The sequence below is a fragment of the Andrena cerasifolii genome, chromosome 14 (assembly GCF_050908995.1).
Source record: "Andrena cerasifolii isolate SP2316 chromosome 14, iyAndCera1_principal, whole genome shotgun sequence".
Taxonomy (NCBI): Eukaryota; Metazoa; Arthropoda; class Insecta; order Hymenoptera; family Andrenidae; genus Andrena; species Andrena cerasifolii.
Genome location: NC_135131.1, coordinates 1,521,813 through 1,548,378, shown reverse-complemented (window position 1 = coordinate 1,548,378; position 26,566 = coordinate 1,521,813). Strand labels below are relative to the sequence as shown.

General features: G+C 37.5%; 2 protein-coding genes across 51 annotated transcripts in view; one reads left to right on the top strand and one right to left on the bottom strand.

Annotated features, from left to right (window-relative positions):
* The window catches only part of Slo (calcium-activated potassium channel slo), a 228,869-nt gene that overhangs the window by 105,102 nt on the left and 97,201 nt on the right, over positions 1-26,566 (bottom strand). For 34 of the 50 annotated variants that reach the window (XR_013087040.1, XM_076826246.1, XM_076826208.1 and 31 more), the window contains 4 exons: positions 25,726-25,787; positions 24,314-24,410; positions 23,972-24,235; positions 20,927-21,094 (listed from right to left, as the gene is read on the bottom strand). Coding sequence is in view for 49 of the 50 variants with exons in the window: in XM_076826246.1 (XP_076682361.1) it covers positions 20,927-21,094; positions 23,972-24,235; positions 24,314-24,410; positions 25,726-25,787 (591 nt within the window). In the remaining variant the exon portion in view is untranslated. Of the gene's footprint in view, positions 1-6,705; positions 6,798-20,926; positions 21,095-23,971; positions 24,236-24,313; positions 24,411-25,725; positions 25,788-26,566 lie in introns of all 50 variants that reach the window. The other 16 variants (XM_076826209.1, XM_076826249.1, XM_076826207.1 and 13 more) reach the window with 1 other exon arrangement.
* LOC143376209 (uncharacterized) overlaps positions 1-26,566 on the top strand; it is a 1,054,554-nt gene that overhangs the window by 936,412 nt on the left and 91,576 nt on the right. The window lies entirely within an intron of this gene.

Genomic DNA, 26,566 nt, shown 5'->3' with positions numbered 1-26,566 from the left:
GGCAAACCTTTGGTCTTCAATCTTTAGCTGTCGCGAGCCACGAGACTCTGTCTAAACTGGCGAAAATCGCTAGAAATATACGTTCCACAGGTAGGAACGCGGCATTAGGGGGTTTCAAGTGGCGTTCGGTTCGCCGTTCGGTTCAGATCTGGGCGCGGCCTAATATGTCGCGTGTTACTTGTACTTTGATCGCGTGTGATGATGTGCACAAGTCTCGAGTGATGTGCCGTCGAGTACCGAAGCCGCTAAGCTTGCGATGAACAAGCTGTACGAAACTCGATTTCTTGTTAATGCTGACCATTTCGTGGAAGAAGGATCGTACCATACGAGTGTGTCGACGAAGTGTTTTCATACAGCTTGGTGTTACGTGTCTCGAGTGAAGTCGACAATATGTTCTCAACGGTACTGAATGGAAGCGGTGTTCTGTATCGTGTGAGTGATCATCCGTTAGAGGTAGCAGACTAAAGTGGCAGACCGTGCAATCTTTGCGAAATGTGTGCTCTTGTTGTACTTAAGTGGACACTGAAGAATTTGGAGAAAATATGCGAAGTAGCGAAAGGATGAAATGCTGGTAATTTTAATCGATTATTCCTTTGCCTTTGGAGCTGATTCCGTACCCAAGCTTCCCCCAATTTCTTTCAGCGGCACTAACGTAATCGTGAACCATTAAACTCTTGTAATATATTCAACGAGACACAAGTGCGATAAAAGACGCCCAATCCTTCGTGCTTGAGTAATGTTCCCGACGAACAGAATTATTCCAGAACGAACAAGTCTCATCGATCGTACAAAGGACATGCATAGGAAGAACTACATGGTTGTAAGTAAGACTCTGGTGCTTCTCTCGTTAGCCTGACTTATGCGCGACCTCTTTCACTTGATGCAGCGTTTCTGCGTGTACTATGGCTATCGGACATGTACGATGAAAGATCCAGGCAACTGCGATTCTGACGTTATAACTTCGTTTCGTTATTGCAGGGTACTTTGTCTAACTTTCAATTAAATAAACTGGCTCTCAGACATTATTCGTACTATCGAATACAATACAATTATTTTAAATGACTTATTAGATGATCTGTGAAGTGTCTTAGAATATATCTTCGACAACATTGCATGATATTGATTAAATAGTCTTCAGATAGATGTTAGACTACTGCCATAAATAGGTAAAAAAATATGTAGTTCCCTTAAGAAATATAGCAACTGTATTACTACATAGAAATCTCGTATAAATGCAGATTTAGCACATATTCGAAAGTAGCAGAAAGGAACAACTATTTTTCATATTTTACTGAATGTAATGTTGCTTCTTGGCTTTTTTTAGTGGAAATATTGTTACACAAGATACAGTCTATACACAAAAAGGTGGCTAACTTTAAATTTCTGATCGTTAACATGTGTTACTAATGTTGTGCTACTGCAATGATATATATAATAATTTTTTTAACAGAAAAATTTGTCAAAACGAAATGTTGTCTGTAATTTTCTATTAAATATTTTTAAATATTTTTTAAATAATTCGTTGTATACATTTTTACAACTGTAGATAAATAAATCGTATCGAATGACAGGGAATACTTCTCAACATCGTCACTGTCATTTTGAGAAATTAATTTTGCTATGTACGCATACATACTCTGAAGTTATTCTTTTGCAATCTGAAGCTTCGTTTTCAAGGTATAAGCAGTAAAAGTATTCAGGTACAATTTCTAGAGAGTGCTGTTAAATTGTCAAATAATATAAACATTAATTAACAACAAAGGTTTTAATACTTTTCATGGAGTTTAAATGCACAATCACGTACTCCTTTTTATTATTACCTACAGTTTCCAACAAATTTATCATACACCCATATAAAATTCGTACAGTTTCCGAAACATTTTTAATTTATACTTTAACAAATAAAATTTATTTTTATTGAATAATAGCTACAAAACATCAAAAGTTAATTAAGATATCGATTTTGACCACTGTTGCAATGTTGGTTTTGATACTGGTTAAATATATAGAATATTAAAGAATATTTCTAAAACAGTTATAAGAAATTGAAAAAATTTTGAAGAGAAACAATTCTTATATAATTTGACAATGGCATATATGCGCGATTAACGAATTTGGAGCTCTGAACAAAAAAATGAATTTACACTTCAATAAGAACAGAAATCAACATATCTAAGCAGCACTCCTATTTGGTTAAAAATAATTTTTCAATTCTTCCTAAGTGTTTGAGAAAATGTCATTACATAATGATTATAGATAACAATTGTCTTGATTGGTGGTACAATGGTCTCACAAAAGGCAATATATATTTTGACGTTCTGGTTTTAACTAACTTGTCATTATTATAAATTATATTACTGAATTTTAAGAATTGTAACAGTTTTACTCTCTGTATAATAAGTACCAAATGGAATAAATGGAGTCAATACAAGAATTCTTTCTCCCATAACAATAATAACATTTTTTATACAACTGTTACAGAAAAAATCTTTACATAATACTTTTTAACAGTTATTTCTAAAAAATTTCAATTCCCATTTTCAGCCACAATAAACTCTGGATCTTGATTTATATAATGCCACATAGGAAGACATACTCTAATGGGCATGTTAGTGAATTCTAATGACTGCACACGGTATATTTATATTTCCTAAACGTTGCAAAATTAAATTAACAGTAGTCCAAGGAACAGTAATAATTTTTTTCTGTCGTTGATTTCTGAATATTTACCCAAGTAATTTTATAGGATCATATAAATAATATGTTTGAAACCACAAGAGTAAAAAAAGGAGCCTACGTTTTTTGGATATGTAACCCTGATGAGGACATTGAAAATGTACACTGAAACCTCGATACTGCAAGGGCATTGATCTGTATTCTTCTCGTTTGAATGCGTGTTTGCGGCGTCAGACATTCAAATATTGCGCGCCGGAAGTCAGACTGCAAAACTACAGCTGTTTTATCTCGAAATTGAAACTTCAGAGTACAAAATGGTAAAATGCCTTTCGATTTCTTCTAGCACGAGAAATAATCGTGTTTTGGTAACAGAAACAACTGAAAACTATTAAGTACATTCGTTTACGAGGCATAGTTTATTTATAAAGATGTTGTATAACATAGGTTGCTATTGATTTTCAAGCTATTTCAGCAAATGGAACAACAATCTAGAAAATAATGATATTGGCAGCTGTTAAAGGCTAGGATTTGCGACATGGCCACAGAATATCAGCCCTAATTTGAGATGGCTAGTTGGACTATTACCAGAAAGTATTCGCACCTTTGACCGCCAGAGGTTGCTCGACATGTAGTCTCCTAATTTTCCAAAACGATAGTGCTAAAATCGATATTTGCAAGTAGGGCAGGCATGCTGGCTCCCAGAACCGCACAGGAGGGGAGCTTGAAGCCAATGATACCACAGGCATGCAGCGGGTGGGGAAAAATGTAGTGCGCGCGTAGGCTCGTACCTATAGGCGTAAATAACTGGGACTCTTGGGGCCCCAGTGTTCCACATTCCAGGAATTGGAAAACAAGATAAATCAAGGAAACGCCCAAGAAGTAGGCATTCATAACTCCGTACCTCCACCTTGCACTCCAATTTGCATTCAGTACCGTCATGCGACCTTTTTGCCGACGACAGGAAAAATATAAATTATTTCTTTACACGTTCTGTAATTTCGTAGCCTTGATTTTATTTATCTATAAACAAAAATATTTGGATGTTCCATTACTTTCAACAATATATGTGAACATACTTTTGAACAGAACAAAATGAAAAAATTAAACAAAGTATTAATAAAAAGATTTAAATAAAAAATTCTACGGAGTGAGAAAAAGAGTACAGTGGAAAAAATGGTACAGTTTTATAAACGATTCCAGTAAGAAAGTTAATGTAACTAAAAAAGTGGGGCATGTAGCAAACTACTCGGGCAGCGAACACTGGGGCCCCAAGAGTTCTAGTTATTTAGGATACTATTACAGTTTTCCCCATCACTTGCGTGCTCGCAGTTTCATTGGCTTTGAGCTCCCCTCCCGCGCGGCTCAGGGAGACAGCATGGCTGCTCTAGCTGGGCATGCCTAACATTGGGCTATGAACCACAGCGTAACCTGTATACTAGAATTGAGAGAATGAGAGCAAAAATGAACTACTCAACATTGGAAAAAAAAAGAATTTTTCCTATTTTATATGATTAGTCAGCCTATTGGAATACAGTATTGCTAGTAACTCAATTCCGCAAAAATGTGGGTTAGTTCGTTTTTACTCTCAATGCCTCAATTATAAACTCAGAGATCACTTCGAAAAATATTGAACCGTCATTTTTAACGTCAATTATATTTTGTAATAGTAAGTTTTCATTTAAACATGAATTTGTCTAATTAACAACTACGATAAATTTAAGTGTGATTTTAATGTAAATAATAATAAATATAAATGTAATATCTTATTGTCATTTTGTCTGCTGATTAGCTTGAAGGATATTAATTATTGAAATAAATGTTTCAGATTCATGTTACCATAAGATGTTTTGTGACCGACATAATTTTAGTACATTCACTTTTTTAAAATAAATAATGTATTTTGTTCACTTCACTTTATTGCTTATATACGTGTACAAAAAGCAACGATTTTACAATATGACTTAGCAAAGATGTCTCCACATCAGACAATATTGAATGAAAATATTAAAATAATAATATCACTCGGAGATATTATTTAACCTACATTTGAGAAATATATTTGATATTCAAGTGAATGAAAATTTAATGTCGAAAAGACTGAAGGAAAATCAAAATAGGGCACTAATTTCATTTCGGTTATTGCTCAATAATTGTAATTTTAATATTCATATTTTTACCACGAACTGGGGCTGCAAATAATTTGATATGCACTGTACATGTGCAAACAGTGCTGTGGGCTATCATAAAATTTGATGAAAAAACTTTTCATTAGAAATTTGAATATCTCCAAAGCAATTAGTTTACAGATCCATGTTTATTGAAAGCTTTTTTATTTTTTACTACAAATTTTGTTATAGAGTGAAATAAATAGGTACATATTGTTCTGAAGTCCCCTTTATATAGCCAATGAATCTGTGATCTCAGAAAGATTGAGTATCATTCTATATTAGGTATATATTTATAAAGTGAACTACTTAATTTTAGACTACCAAACAAAAAATTGCAGGCCCTTACTTGTATAGAAGTGAGATATAAATCTAAATGTCTAATAGTAAAATTGATACAAACAACAAATAATTTTGAAAATATAATTATAACGAAATTCCCTGTATATTTTATTAGAACGTTCTACGTATTTATTGAAACGAATACTTATGATATCATCGATAATTTTCAAAACACTATAAGTGAATCATAGCTTCTTTGTTTATTTCCCTCAAACACTTTCAACTTTAGTCAATTTTATTGCAACCTTCTAGACTTCATTTTTACCATTAATCCATGTAACTAATCGCGTAATTGTACTGGATCTTTCACCGTCACCATTGTAACTGTTCTACTCATTCAGAAACGAAAATAATTACCGTTTCTCCGTTATAGGTTTTACTGTATTAAACAACTAATAATAAAATTGTAAGAGAAATTTCTTACAATAATCTGTAACATTTTTCTCCGATTATAGTATCGTATTAATAGCCATTGCTGCTTTGTGAATAGTTATTATAGTCCACTCCATATAATTATGTTTCATTAATAACTAAACTAACATCTTATACTGCAGTACTCTATCCCTTGTTACGGTGACGTATTAAATCACTAACAACAACGTTAATTGTCAACATTTCACTGTAATCCTATACTGACATTTTATATTGTTGTACTTCAGACGTGCACAACCCGGAGCAGAAGGCCTCCTCAGGTTTTGGAACCCGGCTCAGAACCGAGCGCGGAATTGTTAAGGTGCGCTCCCACGGCGCGTGGCACGGCGAGCCTTCCACGCTCGTTAAATCTGTTTAGCAAGCGGGAGTCGGCAAACCGCGCGCGTTGCGCCGACGCGGCAAGCCCGAACTGATCATTTTTGGATCAGCAAGTGTCAGGCCGTACTCGCCGAGCCACGCACCGTGGGATCGCACCTTTACGTTGCTAACCACAGCAAAGGCTGGGGTTACCTGCAACGTTATGTGCGCGCGCAGGCTCGTACCACGCACACTATCACAGTTCCCCCGCCCCAAGCTGTGGTTATATAACAGCGTAAAGGTGAATTCCCACGGCGCGTGACTAAGCGAGTCTATTTGGCGAGCCGACAATAAACGGGAAGCCGAAGCCGAGGAATGCGAGCCCGATCTGATCATTTCTACCAACACGAACATTTTCCGTGGGAATTTACCTTAACAGTTTGGCGCCCGCAGTTCTCACCCGGGTCTAGTACCTACGCAGGTCTTCTGCTCCCGACTGTGCGCGTCTGGTGTACTTCAATACCTGATAACACAGGTTACGCCAAGAGCACGAATATGTACATACGTGTCTATACGAGTGTACGTTTACGTGTAACTTGTCTCTCTGTGTGTGTATGTATGTATCATACGGTTTCGTATAAACGCGTGTCACTGATTATATAAACAAGTATAGGTTTATGCATTACACGTGTAAGTATACTCATAGTATATAAGTATATACATATACATACTGAAAGTAAAAAGTTAATAGACAAAAGAGACAGGATTGAAGGATGTAATTTTATAATAATACCTCTTTCCGTGTTCCCGCTTGTATTCGCCGCTGTACTTGGACCTACTGCCTACGAGCTCTATTATCTCGGGTATGCTACTAGCAAAAATTGCCTGCAAATAGAAATCATAACTGGAAAATACTATGCCACTACGAACCGTTTAAAACAAACTGGGTCATCTATGTATGGTTGCAATTTACAGCGGGGGCTTTTCGCCAGATATATACACATCCGGTAGCTCCTCGGTTATATGTACGCCGCAGCAGAGCGAAAAGGGAGGAAGGCAAGGAACGGGCGAGAGAAATGCGGTTCAGGGAGGTAAACGATCTGCGCTCCTCTATTCCGTGTGCCCGTGTGCTTTGTTCCCGTGAATAGTGCCGATCGCTGTGTCGTACTCGCTGTCGCAACGAGATGTGAAAGTGACATTGGCCCGCCGGAACTAGATCGTGGAAATGTGCAAAATCTCGTAGTGACCTTCGCTACGACTTACAAGGGGAGGACACCATGTGGTAGACATCGATTTTGACGAGCCTTGGCACGATGGATCTATGTCGAAAATAAATAAATAAATAGGTGTCCGAGCGTTTCTGCCAATGGGCCTTAATAATAGAGATGTTTACATGGAAATTATTAAAAATTTCGTAGTGGCCGTTGGCGTTTTAATGGGTAAAAATCCCATACTACCCTGGCGCCCCCGGGGGATTCCCCTCTGAAGGAGCCGGGGTGCCTTTTGAAGATTTCCCCAAGTTAAGAAAATAATAAAAAAAAAATTTATAAATTTTTTTTTAAATAATAATTAGGCGTTGGGGTGCCTTTTGAAGATGTCTCCACGTTAAAAAAAAATTTATAAATTTAAAAAAAAAATTATAAATTTTTTTTTTAAATTTATAAATTTTTTTTTAACGTGGAGACATTCTCAAAAGGCACCCCAACGCCTCCAGAAGGGAATCTCCCGCGGACGCCAAGGTAGTGTGGGATTTTTACCCACTAAAACCCCACGGCCACTATGAAATTTTTAATAATTTCCATGTAAATATCTCTATTATTAACGCCCATTGGCAGAAACGCTCGGACACCTATTTACTTATTTTCGACATAGATCCATCGTGCCAAGGCTCGTCAAAATCGGTGTCTACCTCACGGTGTCCTCCCCTTGTTAGGTTAGAAAGTGGGTTCGTGATGGCTGTTTGGTGGGGTGATGGCGTGATGGCGAGTCGCATTCAATAACGAAAACATTAATAAAGCTGTGCTGTAATACCGTGGAACCCTTGTGATTACCGAAACAGTGGTGCAAATTTGCTCGATGCGAAACAATGCTGGGGTTGGTACTTTAACATTTACAGAAAGAGGACTCTGGAATGCGGTGCTACTACTGTCGACAGAAGTGAAATAGAAGAGAAATGGATTTCTTTAATTTTCTTTGCAACACTTCAAGTTTGCAGTACTTATATACTGAAGTCAGACAATAAGTTTCTGTAATTCCGTCGTTGGTGTCGCTGTTGTGATTGTATTAATATGTAATGATTGTCGTTTGCCCGATTATGTATATTTATATTGACATATAATGGTTCATGCGTGAACAGATCTTTAAGCGGGTACAACAAGAAAAGATTGCCGAAAGTAGAAGCTACAGTAGTACAATTATTTTCACATCTTTTGTATGAGATATTTACAAATGTTGCGATGGGAGGTCACAGATATGTCTAGATCAGGGAAATGTGATTTTGCAAAGAAAAATACTTTTTCGATTCAGTATTGCAAACAACCAATTTGAGCCTCTTTACCACACAATGCGCGAAACAAAAAGTGATTGTTATTTATACGATATTTTTTAAGCTTGCTCGTTATACTAGATGTGTGTGTAATGAAATTCGTATATTTTTCAAAACTGGTGATTTAATATATTTTCAGGTTATAATACAACAAATAATAAGACTGTGTTTTTGTGTTTTAAGTATTACCCTATTGTCAAATTATTTATTTTCAAATTAATTATTTATTTTTACACAATACTCAATGATCAGAGACAAACGAGTCATTTGCAATATTGAAATATAAAGTTGCATTTTGTTTGGACTGACTTTATTTCTACAACTGTATTCCGTACTTGTTCAATTACCCTAAGTTATAAACACTTGAAAAACACATTTCGATATTATATTTCTCCATAAATATACCTTCCTAGAGATGTGAGTTATGAGGAGTTAATAGACGACTGCCCCGTTGAGTGTAAAAGATGTGGCGAGGTTAGAAAATGGAATGGTAAAGAAGACGCAAGCGCGAGTGAAGGTACGTGTGTGAAAATGTAGGTGACACAGAAATGCAGGAAGAAAAATAAGGATCAAGTCACATTCTTGGATGTAAAGCAGAAAACATAAATCAAGAAAGCTTGAGCACTCCATTTCGGCTAATATTAGCAAATTAAGCAGACTAAAACAGCTACGAGGTTAAATACTTTTTTTGCGTGCACATCTAGGCTATCTCGAGCAAGGCAGACCTGCGCACGTCTCTAATTCAGAATCTGCTATTAAGTTTTTCCATTGAATCCTTTCACGCGTTACTTTATCAGAATATCACTGGTCTGCCTTTCTGTAGAGGGCTGCTGTGAGGGAAGCGCTACTACATTTCCTGCAAGTTCGCTATGTTTAATATTCCTACTATTGCCGTACTAAAAGAATCAACAACCCACTGTAAACGATTAGCGTAGTATTATTGAAGTATGTAAAATGGGTCAGAGATTTGATTGGAACGTTAAGATTTCATAGTGCTCCCTTCGATTTTGAGTTATGTTACAAGTAATTCACATGTATGCACTCTCTTGCTATTAGACATGTCAGGCAACTAAAGACACTGCCGTTAAATAGAAAACTCACAACAAAGTAATGTATTATAGAAGCAGGAGTTCGTATACAGATCATTATCGTGGTGAAATTTGAAAGAAGTTTGTGGAATAATTCTGATACAATTCGACTGCCATAAAATGTCCCCAAACTAAGTGACTACTAAATCGAGCTTCCATTGGAAATATAATTTTTAATGAGACAAAATTTAAAGAAAATATTTAATATGAAGTGCATGCCTCAAAAATTGTCAAAATGTCTTAGATAGTCTGTTTTTTAAAATAATATGTCTTCTTTTGTGTAACGCAAGGCGATCTTGATAATAAGTTTTGTAATTAATTGTCGTTGTTGTCGTTAAAGTATTTTGCAAGAAATAATTTATCCAACTAAGTAGCCTCCACAGCAGATGTTTTTCTTATTATCAAATCGCCTAGAATTTTCAAAATAACTTTGGACAGTATAATAACTTCTCAAGAAAAATATTCGTAAGCACCTGTATACAGAAACTTGTTCACTAAAAGTTACATTTCCTTCGTTCAACGGATAGTGCCCTTCCGTTTTGAGACATCCTTTACAGACCACCACAATAAAATAACGGGAATAAACTAATTTAGAAACTGCATTTGTAAATAAAGGGGGTAAGCTTGGTAAATTATTGCGAGTCCAGGACTATCTTGATGAGAGAAGATCCCTAAGCAGGTAAACCAAAATATTATGAAACTTTATACGGAACGGGCAGAGGGTGTTTTGATAATAGAGATTTTTTTATAGAAGTTGATAAAAAAAAATTTCTTTGATATTACCTAATTGTAACAATACAATAATATTTATGACTATAATGTGACAATTTACTCTTCGTAGTTACGAAACCTTTCAAATGTTTAAAGCAAAACAATACGTTTTATCATTGAAAAAAATTCGTGATATTCCATTTAATTTGACTACTTTATATTATTATTATTATTATTATTAAATTAACGGGAGAACCCTTTAGATACAAAGTATAGAGCAAATTAGTACAAAGATAAAGTAAATATAACAAAAACATAAAATCACATAAAATAAAATGTAAAACGATAAAATAAAATAAAGTGAAATAAAATAAATAAAAACAAACAAAACAGTCTGAGCCCTAAGACCTAATCACAGCACCAAAGGTGCTTAAATTAATTTAAATTTAATTAAATTACTGAGGTAACATATAAAATATTTCTCTTATTATTTCTGAAATATTTTTTCGCTCCACGAACTATAACAAAAGCGTTTAGGATGATTAAATTTATATAGTGGGAAGCAAAATTTACTGAACTGTAAAATTATTACGTTTTAATAATTAATCAACAGTGTAAGATTTCCTTATGTTTGTAAGAAACCAGTACGCGAACTACGTAATTGAAAATTGCACCGCTTTTATAAAAACACAAATTTAATTAAATTTAGTAATGTATTTTTAAAAAATTTATTTTTACCGCAAAACGATAGAATCTTTATTTTCAAGTGTCCAATTTTATTACCCATTAGAAGCTTGAAATAACAAAAACGATAGCACGTTCCATTACCAAAACATCCTCTGCTTGCTCTCAAAGTTCCACAATTGCCTTTATGAATAATTTAAAAAGGGAAGAAATTTATTTCGAAAAAACCATTCGTAAACTTTTCATCTAAGATTCGGCTCCTTTGCTCCAACGTCTTCGTCTAAATTTAACGCCACCAACCGCACCCAAATCATCATCCTATCCATTCTCAACTGTGTGACTTACTGAATTCGGTTTGAAGCGGTTCTTTATTGTTTGAATCAGATAGATTACATCAGGTCCCCGTGACATCATACTTTCAACCAAGTGCCAAACAGCTTGAGAAGCTTCCAAAACAAACTGGTCTTTAAATGGTACGAGGACATTATATACTTCATTCATTAATAACAAACAAGCGAAGATACGAGATACCGCTGCAAACTATAAAAATCCGCGCCAAGCTCGGAGTACCTTGTCCCCACGAAACACGACGGTAGATGTCTAAGTAACAGACGTGAGTCGCACGAAGGGATCGTACGCCTTGACGCAAGCTCGGACAATTAACCGAAAATAGCGTCCTGGAGCGATGAACTAAATTTTCGATTGATCTTTCGATTCCTCCTACCTAATAGGGTTAGTAGTTATTATCCACTCAGAAACGTTCAAATACGAGAAGCTTCAAGTAAGCCTGCAACATGTTTCCCTCGGAATTGCGAATAAATTGTCTCGAAGGATGTTCGCAATCAACAGAAGACAAAAAAAAAAGAAGAAAGGAGAGGAACGTCGAACGCTCCGCAACGGCAGTCTCGAGAACCAAAAATTCAAAGCGGCCAAACACGTATTTACGATAGTACAGCTGAACAACTCCAACTTGATCAGATCGTCGCGCCTGCGCTAGCGGCAGCTAGGAGAACTGATCCCCTCCACCTCCTGAGGAATTCTGCTCAGCAGGGATTCTCATGATCGCGGGCGCTTAAGGCGCAATAGGTTAGAACGTGAAAGATTGCCGTGATCATGAGAATTCCTTACGAGTGGGGGCAGTGATGCCAGAATCGTGGGACGTGGGACAAATGCTTACCCCCACTGACCTACCGTCGTCCCCCACCTTCTTCCTATCGCACTGCACACAAGCATATCCCTACTCCTGCCCGTGTGCTCGGCAGCTGTGATGCCAGATCGGGGACGGGTTCCCTCGAGAATTTCCCCCACCTCGCGAATACTACGCCGGAGCAGCGTGTCCGTGAGCTCGGCGCTTCGGAGTTGACTCACGGACACGCTGCTCCGGCGTAGTGTGCGCGAGGTGGGGGAAATTCTCGAGGGAACCCGTCCCCGATCTGGCATCACAGCTCGGCAGCCCAACAGACGGCTCATATGGACAGGAGTAGGGATATGCTTGTGTGCAGTGCGCTGGGAAAAAAGTGGGGGACGACGGTAGGTCATGGTGGGGGTAAGCATTTGTCCCACGTCCCACGATTCTGGCATCACCGAGTGGGGGGGGGCCGACCCCCGTAGCTTCCGTCTGCGCAAGCGCGGTGGTCTGATCAGGCTGAGTCGCTTCGCTCTAACACGTTAGCAGCATGTTAGCGTTCGCAGAAAACAGACAGACATACAGACAGAATAAACAGTCATAGATCAAGCTCGCACAGACACCAACGTTATACTAAAGTTTGTCAGACTTCGTGCCTTCTGAAAAGAGTTTACGATATGGATTAATGGCGGAGGACATTGAGAAGAGAGCAACGTGCCTCGAATCACAGGCAACACGGACAAATCTTCCAGCATCGTCGAGTTCACTCGACGAAAGCATCGCGCAACTCGTGAATCTTGGAGAGACTCGAGGCTCGTTCGTGTATGGGGGTGAGCGGGGGGGGGGGGGGGCGGGCGGTGGGTGGGGGGAGGTAGAGGGCCCTGGTAGTACAAGTTGTTAGTTCGTAATATGAGTCCCCTGCGATAAATCGAATCAATGGGGTGATTCAATTTACCACGTCGCTCGTGATGATCGATACATTCGTTCGAGAAAGTGAAGGCAGATAATGAGCGTGGCGAGATCTTTTTTTCTTATCTTCGAACAAATTGAAACGTAGAAAGGAGAGTAAAGTTTCTGCCATAAGGAATTAAGACATGTCGTCGAGACACGACGTGTATCATACCCAGCCATTTCCTTTGTTGGTAATTCACCGAACGTTAATGTTGCTGCTGCAACAGATCCGACTCCGTATTGTTTACGGACAAAGGTACCGGCGCCTCGCGATCAGACGAGTTCCCGTGCGCGTCTTCTCCGTCGCGAACAAATTCGGGCACGAAAAGGAAATAATAGTCTCGTGTGGTCTCTAAACTTCCCGGTGCCGCTTTATTATTAAACTTCTAACGAAATTGCACAAGGTGTTCTATGGCACACTGTCGATCGATGTATCTCCAAAAGTACGTTAAAACGAAAATGATTGAACCTGCGAATACTTTGTGTTGCTGCGTCTGCATTCGTGGCGGTATATTTTTTGGCAAAAGGCCACTTACGTGTGCATACATAGGATTTACAGTTTATTTCGACGGAGATTGAATTAACAAAGTCAGCTGTGTTGTTTGTGTAAATGCACATATCATTTGTGTTATTTATATTTCATGTTTGTACCGTTTAAACCACGCGCTATGAATAATAAGCATTTGTTAACAGTAATTGAATGTTGTATCCTTTCTGCATACCTATGTATTCTAAACTTCTGAAAATAATAAAAGACCAAAGAAAAGGAAAAATTTATTACGGATTATAATTGTTTTCATCCCATTTGTTTCCAGTAATTCCATGTGAATTTGTCGTAAAATTTCATAAATATTCAAAAGCATTCCTTGGTAAACTGCTTGCTACTTGAAATTCATAAAAGTATTTGATTCCTAGATTCAAAATTATCTTAACACACCGAAACATTTGTGATCAACTTAGCTCACCGATTTGTAAATGTCAACGGTCAAATTTGATTCTTTGCAGCAACAACTCAAAATCTTTAACATCTCATGTCCCGCTCGTACCCATCTTCAAGTGCAAACTCAGAATCGAAGACGTAGCAACGTTTAAAACAGACGACCTGCCGAAGGAACTTCTGGTTCCCTTTTCAAGCTGACTGAAGAGTAGACTGACGCATGCTCTCTGGTCTACGTAGAAGAAAAGAATAATAAATACCATCAAAGCAAACCAGAAGAACCTTCGTTTGCCAAGTCTTTCTACAAACACTGACGACCATCTCCCAGTTTCTGTAACGCTTACGTACTTAATATCCTCGGATCAACGTACTTTTCAGGACGCCCACGTTACAAGTTAAAATAGGACATCTTGTGCAATTCTCCAACCATCGTTAACAACAATGGCCCGGTATGCTCGAAACCCACACGTGTGACCGCTGAACGAAAGCAGACTTTCTGAAAGCCTGGGCAGTCAAGAGACAGCGTATAGGGGGGGGGGGGTGGGGGGTGGGGGGTGGAGAAAAGAGAGTTTCAAGCAACTACATGTACAGGAGTCTCCTCTTCTAATCACCTTGCCCCGCGAGAGACTAAAGCGCAAGGTGGCGTCGCGATCCGGACTACAGACCCTTTCATTTCATACGACAGAGTGAGGCGTGTAGGTACGAGGACGATAGAAGTTCGCCGTCGGAGACCGTCATGAGTGTTCCGTTTTTTCGTGAAAAAAAATATCGTATACCTCCCTCGCGATCGTGCTGCCTCTATCTCGTGTTTAGCCCCATGCACTCCCGCGAAGAGGGCACGGAACTCGGAGTTTGGACCGGGGCCAAGCCGATAAGCGAGTCCTATCTCGAGGCCAGCACGCGACTACTTCCCGTTGGACTTCGCGTTACTCCTTGCGTTCACGATATACTCTACTTTCATCTTCCGTTTGCTTCACTTGGACACGCGAAAACGAGGGCGGTATAACTGTACGAAATATCAGGATGGTCCCGACTACGGCCACACATAGAGGTATAGGCATAAGGCACAGGTAGCCAGTGTCGCTATAGAGAATTCTCGAGCTCTTACTCGTTCCTTTTTGTTCTGTTTGCTTATCTTTTTTTCTTTTTTTTCTTTCGTTCTTATCCATTCGTTTTTCCTTTCTCGTCTTTATTTTTTTGTCTCGCTTCCCTTTCGATTTATGGTTCTTTTCTCGTTGTAGCAAGACGAGACGGTCCAGTGCAGATGGACCGAGCTAGCGCGAGCTGCTTTTGTAAGCCGATAAGAAGTTTCTCTTTTTCGTGACATATACAGGATGAGATTCAGAGTGTTGCAAGCCGATGCCTCTGGAATTCAGCGAGATATGAGATTTTTGTTTGCTAGGGATAGTTTCGCCTCCAGGGGTACTTGGCGTGATTAAATCAACGTTTTTAGCATACCGAAGACGTCTAATCTTGATTTCTTTAAACGGTAACATGTGTTTCAAAATACCTACGTTTGTATATTAATTTTTGTAGAAATAGGTCTCGTAATTCCTGTATTCGGGAGCCACGGAAAAAAAAGACCTCGGGCGATGGGGCTCGAACCCGGCATCTTGCGGATCCTCCGCGTACTAGTCAGCCGCCTAACTAACTCCACCAACGCCGTTCCTCCGAGGTCTCTTATTCCGGGCTCCCTCTTATGGAGCTTCTTGATTCCACATTCTTGACAAGTATAGCGACCCCAAACAGCCAATCATAGAAATTTTTTTATAAAACACTGGCTAAAAGACGAAGACAAAACCTTTTTTTGTGGATTTGGGCAACCATTCTCTAAGTAGGAGTGCCTAGTACGCGGTCAGACCTACGTTAATAATTCTCGATTTCAAAGTCAGTGACAAACACCATTTAATTCGTGTTTTAATATCGAATACAGTATTTGAGATATATTATTTTGAAAATTCAATGCTCCCATTTTGGAGTAATGACTGCTTGGTAATTCTACTCGTTAAGGAACTGATTGCAAACGTAGGACTAAGAAAGCACATGTGGCAATTTAAAAAAATCAAAATACGTTCGATAGGACGTATGTACTTTCACGTAGAAATAAAAATTAATTTGATCACATTGTGTCCCTAAAATCGAACTATCCGTAAGAAAGAAATATGTCGTGTTTCGCTTGATTTTAGAAGTATTAGCTTGAAACAATCTCAGTATTACACCCTGCACAAAGCTGCTCATATACGCGACTCGTGGGGATGGGACACAATTTAAATAGGTACGATTCAATTGATGTAAAAGAGAGAAGGTGTAAAGCTGTTTGGTGACTTAAGCTGGTCCTTTTACGTTCGTCCTCGATACTTCGTGAAGACCCGACTCTTTGACTGGCACACTGTTGCTTATATCGATAATGAACTAGCAACAGAAACCGAAGCTTTTCGCATCTCAATTACGTCGAAAAAAAAAACATTTTAAGAAGCTACGAAACCAAAACCTCAGTTATCAAACTATTATACTCGCATTATATTCCAAATCTCAGCACAATTTCGTTCAACGTCTACCAAAGCTGAATCGAGTCTTCACTTCATCGGGAAACCTTTAGGCTATTGTATACCCGCGTAAGGTTTGTCGAATGTGCCATGTTCCAAAAAAAAAACAGAAACAAAAAAAAAACAAAAAAAGAAAAGAAACAGTCCGTCTACCTACTTCGATAACTTACAACGTGAACTATGACATCGGCGTACTTTGCGTTCTAAAGACATTCGTAGACAAACGTTACGCTAGACAAGCCCGCGCTTAAACGGCGATGCTCAGGCGCTCCCTCGATGTGAGGGGTGGCAATGGAGGTCCCAGGTAAACCCGGTACGCGCACTTTTTCAGATACCGAAGTTTATACGTAAGTACGATCGATAAGCTACACATGCTTACGTATGCACGCACACCGGCGTACAGGCATGCTTCTCGCAGACACTGCGCATCGTCGTTCAAACGAAGTAATCGATTCCGCGACGAATGCCACTGTCCTCCGGTAGACTTCGTTACATGGAAAAATCTATTAGGTCATTCCACGGGTGGTGAATGCGAATTTTCTGGGGAGGGGATGATGGAATAACAAACTTTGCGAAATCTAAGTACACCGTCAGATGGAACGATAGAAATCTTATGGATTCGATTTCGTGAGATGTGTAACAGAACGTGGAAGAGGATCACATCAAATATTGCCCATTGATTCCAACGAGAGTTTCCAGGTACATAGATAGAAAGCCAAAAAGTATTTGGTCCTTCACGCAGACATTTAATAGTTCGAGATATTTAACTGTAAGGAGCCTGTAACGATAGTTTGCAGAGGAGATTTAGGATTTTTTCCTTTCCTTTTCAAATCATAAAATTCGGTGTACTGGACAAATTCGGGCAAAGTAAATCGGAACAGGTGTGTTCAGAGGAGAGGGCAGACAAATCAGCTCGAAAAGCAAATATTTTTTGCGAATTAATTTCAAGGAGATGAAAGCAAGCAGAAACTTTTCCTTTTATACAATATTTATTACTATCACGTAGAGTAAAAAATATTTTTCTTTTATACATATCTATTTTACAAATGGCGCCGCACGAGGTTGATAAAATGTTTTAGAAGAAGTGTCTTTAGTTTTACACTGATATTGAGCTTGAAAGTAAAGATACAACGGTTTCCTTGGAATATGTTTCTCCTAGAATCTGTAATTTCGGCCCGAACCTCGGAAAAAAAGAATTGAACCAAAATTATTAAAATAGCAACTAGGAGAAGGCGATTTTTGCAATAAATTTGGATTTTAGGAGTGCACGAATTGCTGGGTATTTTTTATCTCGGAAACTAGAGTCTTTACACTTCAGTGTTAAGGTGCAATGCGGGAGGAAATATATTTTGAACATGCTGTAAAAATTTCACCTCGATCCGAACCTCCGCTTTTTTGCAATCACTGCAAAACCGCAGAAAAAACTCCCACACATCTGACGACTGTAGCGCCATTATATATATATGTATATATTATCAAGAATTTTTGTTTACAATTTATAGTATTGATAAACATTACCTAAAAGTACTTGTCACAATTTGTATTCATCTCCTTATAATTAATTAGCAAAAAAAAATCCTTGACTTTCGAGCGATTTGACTGCCTAGTCCCCTTGAAGGGGACCTCGAATTTGGGACACCCAGATCTCAAAATGCTTCGATTTCACTGATTTCAAGTTTGAAGTCATCTGCACTTAAGGGGGTATACCCGTTTGAACCCTCGGAAAATGTATACATTTTGTGGATTTTTTTACAAGTCAACGGTTTGATGCAGATTTCCCGTTTTTTAACTATGTTTACATAGTATTATGAACTACTTATAAAAAAAGTTTCAGTTAAGAAACTATTGTTTTTCGGAAGTTACGGATACATGTCCGAAAGTCTCTCGATTTTAGACGGCTAAACGGTGGCCCTAAAAACTCGCGCTACGTTCAACCAATTTACTTCAAATTTTGCATGCAGAATCATAATAAGATTCCGCATCGTCCAACGAAGGCTTTTTTTATTTCGATTCCCCGTTTATTATTTATAAAGGAAAAAGGTGGATTTTTCTCTTAGAAAAATTTAACTTTACCTTTGATCTCTCACCATTTCTTTATTTTTCAAAATTTTCAAAATCGCCTTCGTTGGACGATGTGGAATCTTATTATGATTCTGCATGCAAAATTTGAAGTAAATTGGTTGAACGTAACGCGAGTTTTTAGGGCCACCGTTTAGCCGTCTAAAATCGAGAGACTTTCGGACATGTATCCGTAACTTCCGAAAAACAATAGTTTTTTAACTGAAACTTTTTTTATAAGTAGTTCATAATACTATGTAAACATAGTTAAAAAACGGGAAATCTGCATCAAACCGTTGACTTGTAAAAAAATCCACAAAATGTATACATTTTCCGAGGGTTCAAACGGGTATACCCCCTTAACCCTTTCGTTACGGGTGCCGACTATAGTCGACACCCTTGCGACGACCTGCGAACACCGAAGATTACCGACGTACACACTTTGCGGCACAGTGCTCCGTTCAGTGGCGTCATTCCAGCGGAGCGGACTGCCGAAACGAAAGGGTTAACGAAGTACCGAGTTCTCTTGTCAAATATCTCGTAACCTACTAAGTATCTAAACGAAAGACCAAGAATGGGTGAAATATTTGTTTACTCCTCTATCCACTTTCAAGGTTGTGTTAGAATCAGCTGGGAATGCTCCGTGTCGCCCTGAATTCAATGGCTCCATGAATTTATCGTACATATACTGATGATAATAGCAAGACGACTTTCTTTATTACACCATATAAAAAGTGTAAGAAGAAAACAAAATTTGTAATAAAAACAGAACAATAGGGTGAAGGGTGAACTTCAGCGAAGACAGATGACGCTATTCAAAGTGTAGCTAAAAGAATGAAGTTTGCATACGCTGATAGGTTCTGATTCAGAAAACTTTCTACGGTTTGGGCGAAGTTATTGATGGTTACTCTTAAAGAGTACGTTCAGAAGTTTAGCTCTGTTCGTGACACAAAATTTATTGATCTTTCGGGAACTTAAACAAGATCTGTCAATCGAGGAAAAATGTGCTGCATAAGTTGCCCCACGATAAACTCTACCGAAGTACGTGGAACACAAATCATTTTCGGGTTGGTTCGTAACGTAAGATGGAAAACTGATATTGTGTCTGATCCAACTGTTATTTCGTGGGGTATAGAAACCACTAAGTTTTAAGTTAATGTCATCCATTCAAATAATTCATTACCAAACTGCATTATAGGCAATTGAATCGCCCGAAAGCAGGGATGAAAACCAGACCCCAATTTTACTCGATAGGGCAAGAATCTTCTTCATTGGGAAAACTCGTTACTGTAACGAACACTACAAAGGCTGAAGAAGAAATTTAGATAAGGAGGCACACTTAAGTTAACGTAAGTACTTTGTGGATACTTTGGAAACAGATTGTTATCTGTTCAGAAGTTAGTTCGCAACTACGATCACTACAGTGAGAAAATTCTGCGATATTTCTTTCTTCAATAAACGAAAAGATTTCTACAGTAGAGGAGACTGAAGCTTCAGTAGATGAGTAGTAATGTATTGTAGCAAGTAAGACGAAGTCGATGAATAATGGACAAGTGTGACGTAATAGAAGCGCATGAATCAGATTTCAATAAATATAAAGGAAGGTACGCATTGTTCATGGGATGACCTAATATTTTATCGTTGAACAGGCAATGTAATCTTGTAAGTTTATTTCGCGGAGCGAGGAATCTAGTTGAGATTTACGATATGTATTTCGGGGGAGAATGGATGGTTGCTGGACGATCGACTGGAGAACACTGTGCACTCGGAATGTTCACCGTCTTGTGTATCTGGAGAAGAGTAAATCTCGCGGCCACCGCTTGCCTCGCCAGTTTCACCTACTGACGTACGATCCTTGGCGAGGCGAGCGAACGTGATAGTTCTACACTAATGAGACGAGCTCTGCGAATTGTTCCCAGGCTGATGCAGCCAAACGATTGTTACGACAATTTACCGTGTCAATTGTAAAGCCGCGAAATTTATTACTGACATAGCCAGTCAAGTTGAACGTTAACGATTCACTTATGAGAGAAAAGAGATGAAGATATAAGAGGTCACGTTTGAACCTTATCGATTATTCAAAATAACGTTTCAAATGAGAATTACAGCACTTTTGAATGAAGAATAATTACGAAGATATTGCTTCGCAGAGCTCGTACAGATATCTTTTAGTACAAATGATAATTGTCTGTTCAAAGTCAGTAACTTAAGATGTGACTTTGAAGGAAAGAAATTTTTTTTAATCAGGCCATTCAGTCTTTTGCACGAGATTTTTTTTTATAGTGAACTGTAGAGGGCTGTTCATTTTGGTATACATATTGATACTTTGATACTTTGGCTATGTAAAGAAGATGAAAAGAAGGCTTACCAAACCGACGAGTAGAAAAAATACTAGGAATGTTCGGCCGAGGACCGTCTGGCAGTAAACGTCACCATATCCTACCGTGGACATTGTCACGATCAGAAAGTAAACGCAAGTCCAGTACGAAAGTTGTTGCGGGTTCGTGAACTCGAACGGGTCCCCTGAGTTTTCAAGCTGCAAACAAGCAACCGAAGTTTATATTTATAATTCAATGCCCAGCGAGATCTAATACGCTTTTGATAGAAACATTGTTTAAATCTAAATTTATTTAAACAGTTATTCACGTATACAATTGATGGAACGTAGCGAACATTCTTCATATCCTCATTTTTAACAACTAGTTAAGTATAAATTTATTTGTATGGTAGCGTATTAATGTACTGTATATGTGTAAGTTTATTAATAGCAGTAGTAAAATACTATATTGTAGTAACGCAGTATAATAGCACAATACAAGGGGTGTCACAAAATCCAGAGACCTCTCGGAACATGCAATATGCTGATGCAAAAAGACATCGAAAAGTCCTTTACCGTTTTCGGATCGGAGGCTTCGTTCTCGAGATATTAACAGTTGAATATTAGCGGTCCAACTTACGGGCCGCGCAGTTTAAAGCCGAGACAGCTGCCCGCGCGGTAGCGTGCGAGCGGTCACTGCTCCGCGCTCAGCTGACTCGGCTATAAACCGCGCGGTCCGGAAGTTGGACCGCTAATATTCAACTGTTAATATCTCGAGAACGAAGCCTCCGATCCGAAAATGGTAAAGGACTTTTCGATGTCTTTTTGCATCAGCATTTTGCATTGCATGTTTCAGGACGTACCTGAATTTTAGGGGACTCTGTATAATAAAGTTGTCTATAGTTTTACTAGCTAATTATGTATTAAGTTAATATTTACAGAAGCACATATGTAAAATGTTACATTTATGTGTACAGATTTTTCATATCTTTTATCGTGTTGAGAGTGTCCATTGTTTTTGAAAATAAAGAAATACATTTAAGGAAAAATGGGTTCGTTTCATCATATATGTAACTTTGAATATCATTACTTATACTGACAACGATTCAAATTTTGTATACCTATCTAGATAGTTAATTCTGTCAGGTAAAAGTAACTGTACCTTGAAGCGCAGCGTAAATATCGACAGTCCTTTTGATTTCTCAGAACATTAACATTTACCATTTTTGAAAACCACTCGAGCTAAAAGAATGGAATCTACATAAATTCATTTTTTAAGATTATTAATGATTCTGCAAATTTGGAAACAAACAATGTCTGATGTTTCAAGTCTTGTGTGATATAGTTCGTTTGCCAATGGGAAAACTTTTTTTCTGTAACGAGAAAATTGTAGGGATGGCAGTGATACATATGTTTAATATTTTTAAATGATGAAGTTCAATAATGGAGGAGAAAAAGTAAGACAAGTAGAAATGCGAGAGAAGAAAGTGGCAGTAAAATCGTTATTAATAGTGTAGAATAAATAAAATAATAGAAAGTAATACTGAAATGGAATAATAAAAAAATATTAATTGCGCGGAATGATAGAATAGGATGCAACGCGCATATATTTGGGGGAGGTTAGACAAAGAGGAACAGGGGGACGATTGGGTATAAGAACGAGATGACTGAGTAAGAGTGAAGGACAAAATTCGAGTTTGAAATTAATTGAAAACATGGAAAGTGTGTATAAAAAGTACATAAGATGGATATTGGCTTGGGACGAGATTCCAGGAGAATATGTTTTTCTGTGCTCTTATACAGGATGTTTCAAATAACTTTATCGCCTGAAATATTTCTGCTGTATTTCAAATTTCATAAAAATGTTTCCAACAAAAGTTTCAGAGTTTTATGGAGACCGGTGTATAGTAACAATAGTGTTATTCTTTTTGGAGGGATTAACAAGATACAAAGGTGAACTTTGCTTTTTCAAATGGAATGCTATATTTTATTTATCGCTACCTGATAGCCACTTTAAAGAACAATTCAATGATTTACAATAATAAGTCCTTCGAGGTCACTAAAGGCCCTTAAAAAAAACTTTAAATAAATGAATAAACAGAATAAAACTATTGTTTCGACACGCCAGCTCCCACCAGGGGCGTATTTGGCGATTTGGCGCCCCTAGACTAACAAGCGTCTGCTGCTCGTAAATATAATCAAATATTTGAATTCAAAAGAGTTGAAACAATTTTAAAATTAATTTAATATGGCAACTCACATATGAGTTATTACTAATTTGCTATATGAAAGGAACGTGTATTGTTTTTAAAGTTGCCTCAATCCTCTGTGTTTAAACCTTTTCCAATTTCTTTCGCCCAAAATTTGCCGCCCTAGGCTCTAGTCCCCACAAAACTCGGCAACTTTCGTAGAAAACATTTTTATGAAATTTGAAATATAGCAGAACTATTTCAAGTGATAAAGACATTTGAAACACCCTGTATAAGAGCATAGAAAAACATATTCCCCCGGAATCTTGAATAGAAAAATGATCTTGAATCCCTCCCTTGAACACCTTGAGCACCTTAATTTCTCTTGAACAGTTATTTGAAACACCCTGTATAAGAGCATGGAAAAACATATTCCCCCGGAATGTCAAATAGAAAAATGATCTTGAATCCCTCCCTTGAACACCTTGAGCACCTTAATTTCTCTTGAACAGTTATTTGAAACATCCTGTATAAGAGCATAGAAAAACATATTCCCCCGGAATCTCGAATAGAAAAATGATCTTGTATCCCTCCCTTGAACACCTTCAGCCCCTTAATTCCTCTTGAACAGTTTTTTCATGTAGGTACGTACGTATCCATATGCAGCGGAGATATTTAGGTGTTCCATTTACAGTGGTCCACCTTATCCATATTATCATTAGTCCCACACGCGATGATTATATATAGGGATCATGAATTGACATATACGTGAGAGCGACAGATAAGGTGTCAACACTTTGAGTGGCGTCGGTTCATTTTCACGAGGCTACTTCTCCAAACGTCATGCTATACATTCAAAGTGTTAATACGAGGGGAATACACTCGATAGTAGGAAGCAAAGTCTTACCAAATGAATGATGCCAGCAGCTGTTAACCAGACGGAGATGAAGATTGATACGAGTTGGGCGAGACGAATGGAGCTCGATGTCTTTAGAATGTTTAGGTACTGGAGGATGTCAGGGACCGTCATCAGTCGTAGAGCTCGGAGGAACCTCAGTCCGATCCACGTCCGATCGAGATATATCGACACGAAGGACGGTGGTATCGTAAAGTAGTCCACGAACGAATACATCTCCAGCATGAACCACAGCTTGTCACTGGCGGCGATAAACTTTGGCGAAGAAGTGGATTATTAGCAATTAAATTAGTAATTAACAAGCGATTAATTATTATCGGCGATTACACTTACGCGTATAAAAAAGTAGACCATAAAAAATATATTGAAAGCTAAGTCTATCTGCTGAGTAATGTTGTTGCTCCATTTTTGGCAACGTTCTACCTCTTCGCTGTAACATACAATTGACACATGGAGAATATTAATTTACGCCTTTTTAGGAGCTCGTTTAAACTTTATGAAATGTGATCAATGAGAATGAAAATAATATTACAAAAGAGTTTATATTTCGTTGTACAGAATCGAACGCGCGTGTTACAAAACGTTTGTAAAGTGACGATTTTTGACATTTTTGAATATTTTAAAAGAGTTTGTGCATTTTCTTTCTTTACAGTATTGTTCCACGAAACTGTTATTTTACCATTAGTTAACACTTACAAATGTTTTAAACATTCTGTTGCGATCCCAACAGGTAGATGTGAATCAATTATATTTTAAAATATATGTATTTTATATTTCGGCAAGGGTTTCTTAGCACAGCACGTGGTGCAAGGAAAGTTATTGGGATAAATCGAGAGTTTATGAATGTAGACTGAGCGCATCATAGCACAGAAGTAACAAGCGGAGTGTACGAGATTTAGGTCATGGATTTAGTTAAAATTTTACAGATAGTGCACAACATGTACAATAATATATTAGACACAGAGAGCCTACTGCTTAAAAGTTTTCAAAAAAAAATTGGCTTCAAGGTTTTGCCTTTTCCAGGTCCTCGATTTATGCTCATATGTATTTAGAAACTTAATCGTAATTAAGTTGCAGTGGGTACTGAGTTGGACTCTATATAGGAATTCCAGATATTTAAAGAAATTTTTTTACTAATTTTTAATTATTTTTATCATGGTTCATTATATTAGTTTTGTTCCTACGTATACATCTATCTACAAGATCTAAAAACGACAGAAGTCTAAACTCGATATCCTCATAAAATTTTATGTAATAGCACATTACTATACATGTCATGGATTAACTATGCACAAGATTTCAATTTAGAACTGTATCATTAATTGTACGAATTAGAAATCAGTTAAAGTTGTAGTTTCTAGTTAGACCTTAGCTGTTTATGATTAGATGAAAAGTAATTCAGAGTTTAAACAAATTTAACTTTTCAAAAACTTTTCGTCAAAACTTTTTCAATTTTTCATGTCTTTGTTTTATGTACGTACAAAGAAAGTGATACAACTTATAATCACTGTAATTTTATTAAAAGTACTGAACAGGATTGAATGAAAATTGTTTGCTGAAACACAAAGAGTTAAATAATGAGAATAAATAATTTAGCTTTAATGATTCCCAGTCACTGTATTGTTACAATTCTCAATATAATTATTTTTCTGCTTTCATTGAACTCAAGCACGCCTCTTCAACTGTGCATCTTAAAATTTAAATACTAAACAACTTTTAACTTTAGAAATAATTATTTCTCTTACCTGGAGGCATCGATGAAGTATATTATAAGCGACGCTATACTGAGAATGAAAACTAACACCACCTGAAACAGAAATCATAAGTATGGAATAAGTATTAATATAGTATGGAATAATATCCTATTAATTGTTTAAGAAAGAATGATTCTTATTTATTAGAGAGATTAGATATCTCGATCGCAGGTGTTTCCTAAGATAATATTGAAAACTATTCCAAACATACATGAAATATCCAGTATTCCTAAAATCATTGTTTTATACAAAATATGTTGTATTTTCATTGTTCTACCCTACTTTAATTTTAAATTTCTTTTTTTTATTCTCTCTATTTTATCATCCTCCACTCCTCTTTATTTCCTCTCTATTTCCCCTTCATCACTTAAATTTCCTCTAAAAATTCCTCTTTTATCATTCTGTTTTGCCAGCTGTGTCTTTGCTTTGATATTTAGCTCTCTTAGCTGTTTCCCTTCTTTCGATTCTTCCTTCTATATTTGTAACACCTTTCTTTTCCTTTTCAACTCGACATGAATTCTTCCAACTTTTTAAATTCCTCCCTTCTCTTCTACTTTATATTTCCAGGACCATTTGTTTCAGCTTCATTACTTGCGCTTTTATTAAATTTTCTACAATGTTCCTTTCTTTTATTTTTCTTTTTCTTTCTTTCCTTTCTGATTTCCACCCCTCCATTATCCAGTTGTCTTTTCATCTCGTAACGTTGTTTAGAGATCTGCAATTCATATTCAAATATTTATCTGATTGTTTACTTTATTCTTCTTCCTGTAACATACTTTGGCACACCCATGTAGTAGGTTCTCTCATCCGTAATGCTCCTTTGGTCGGTGCT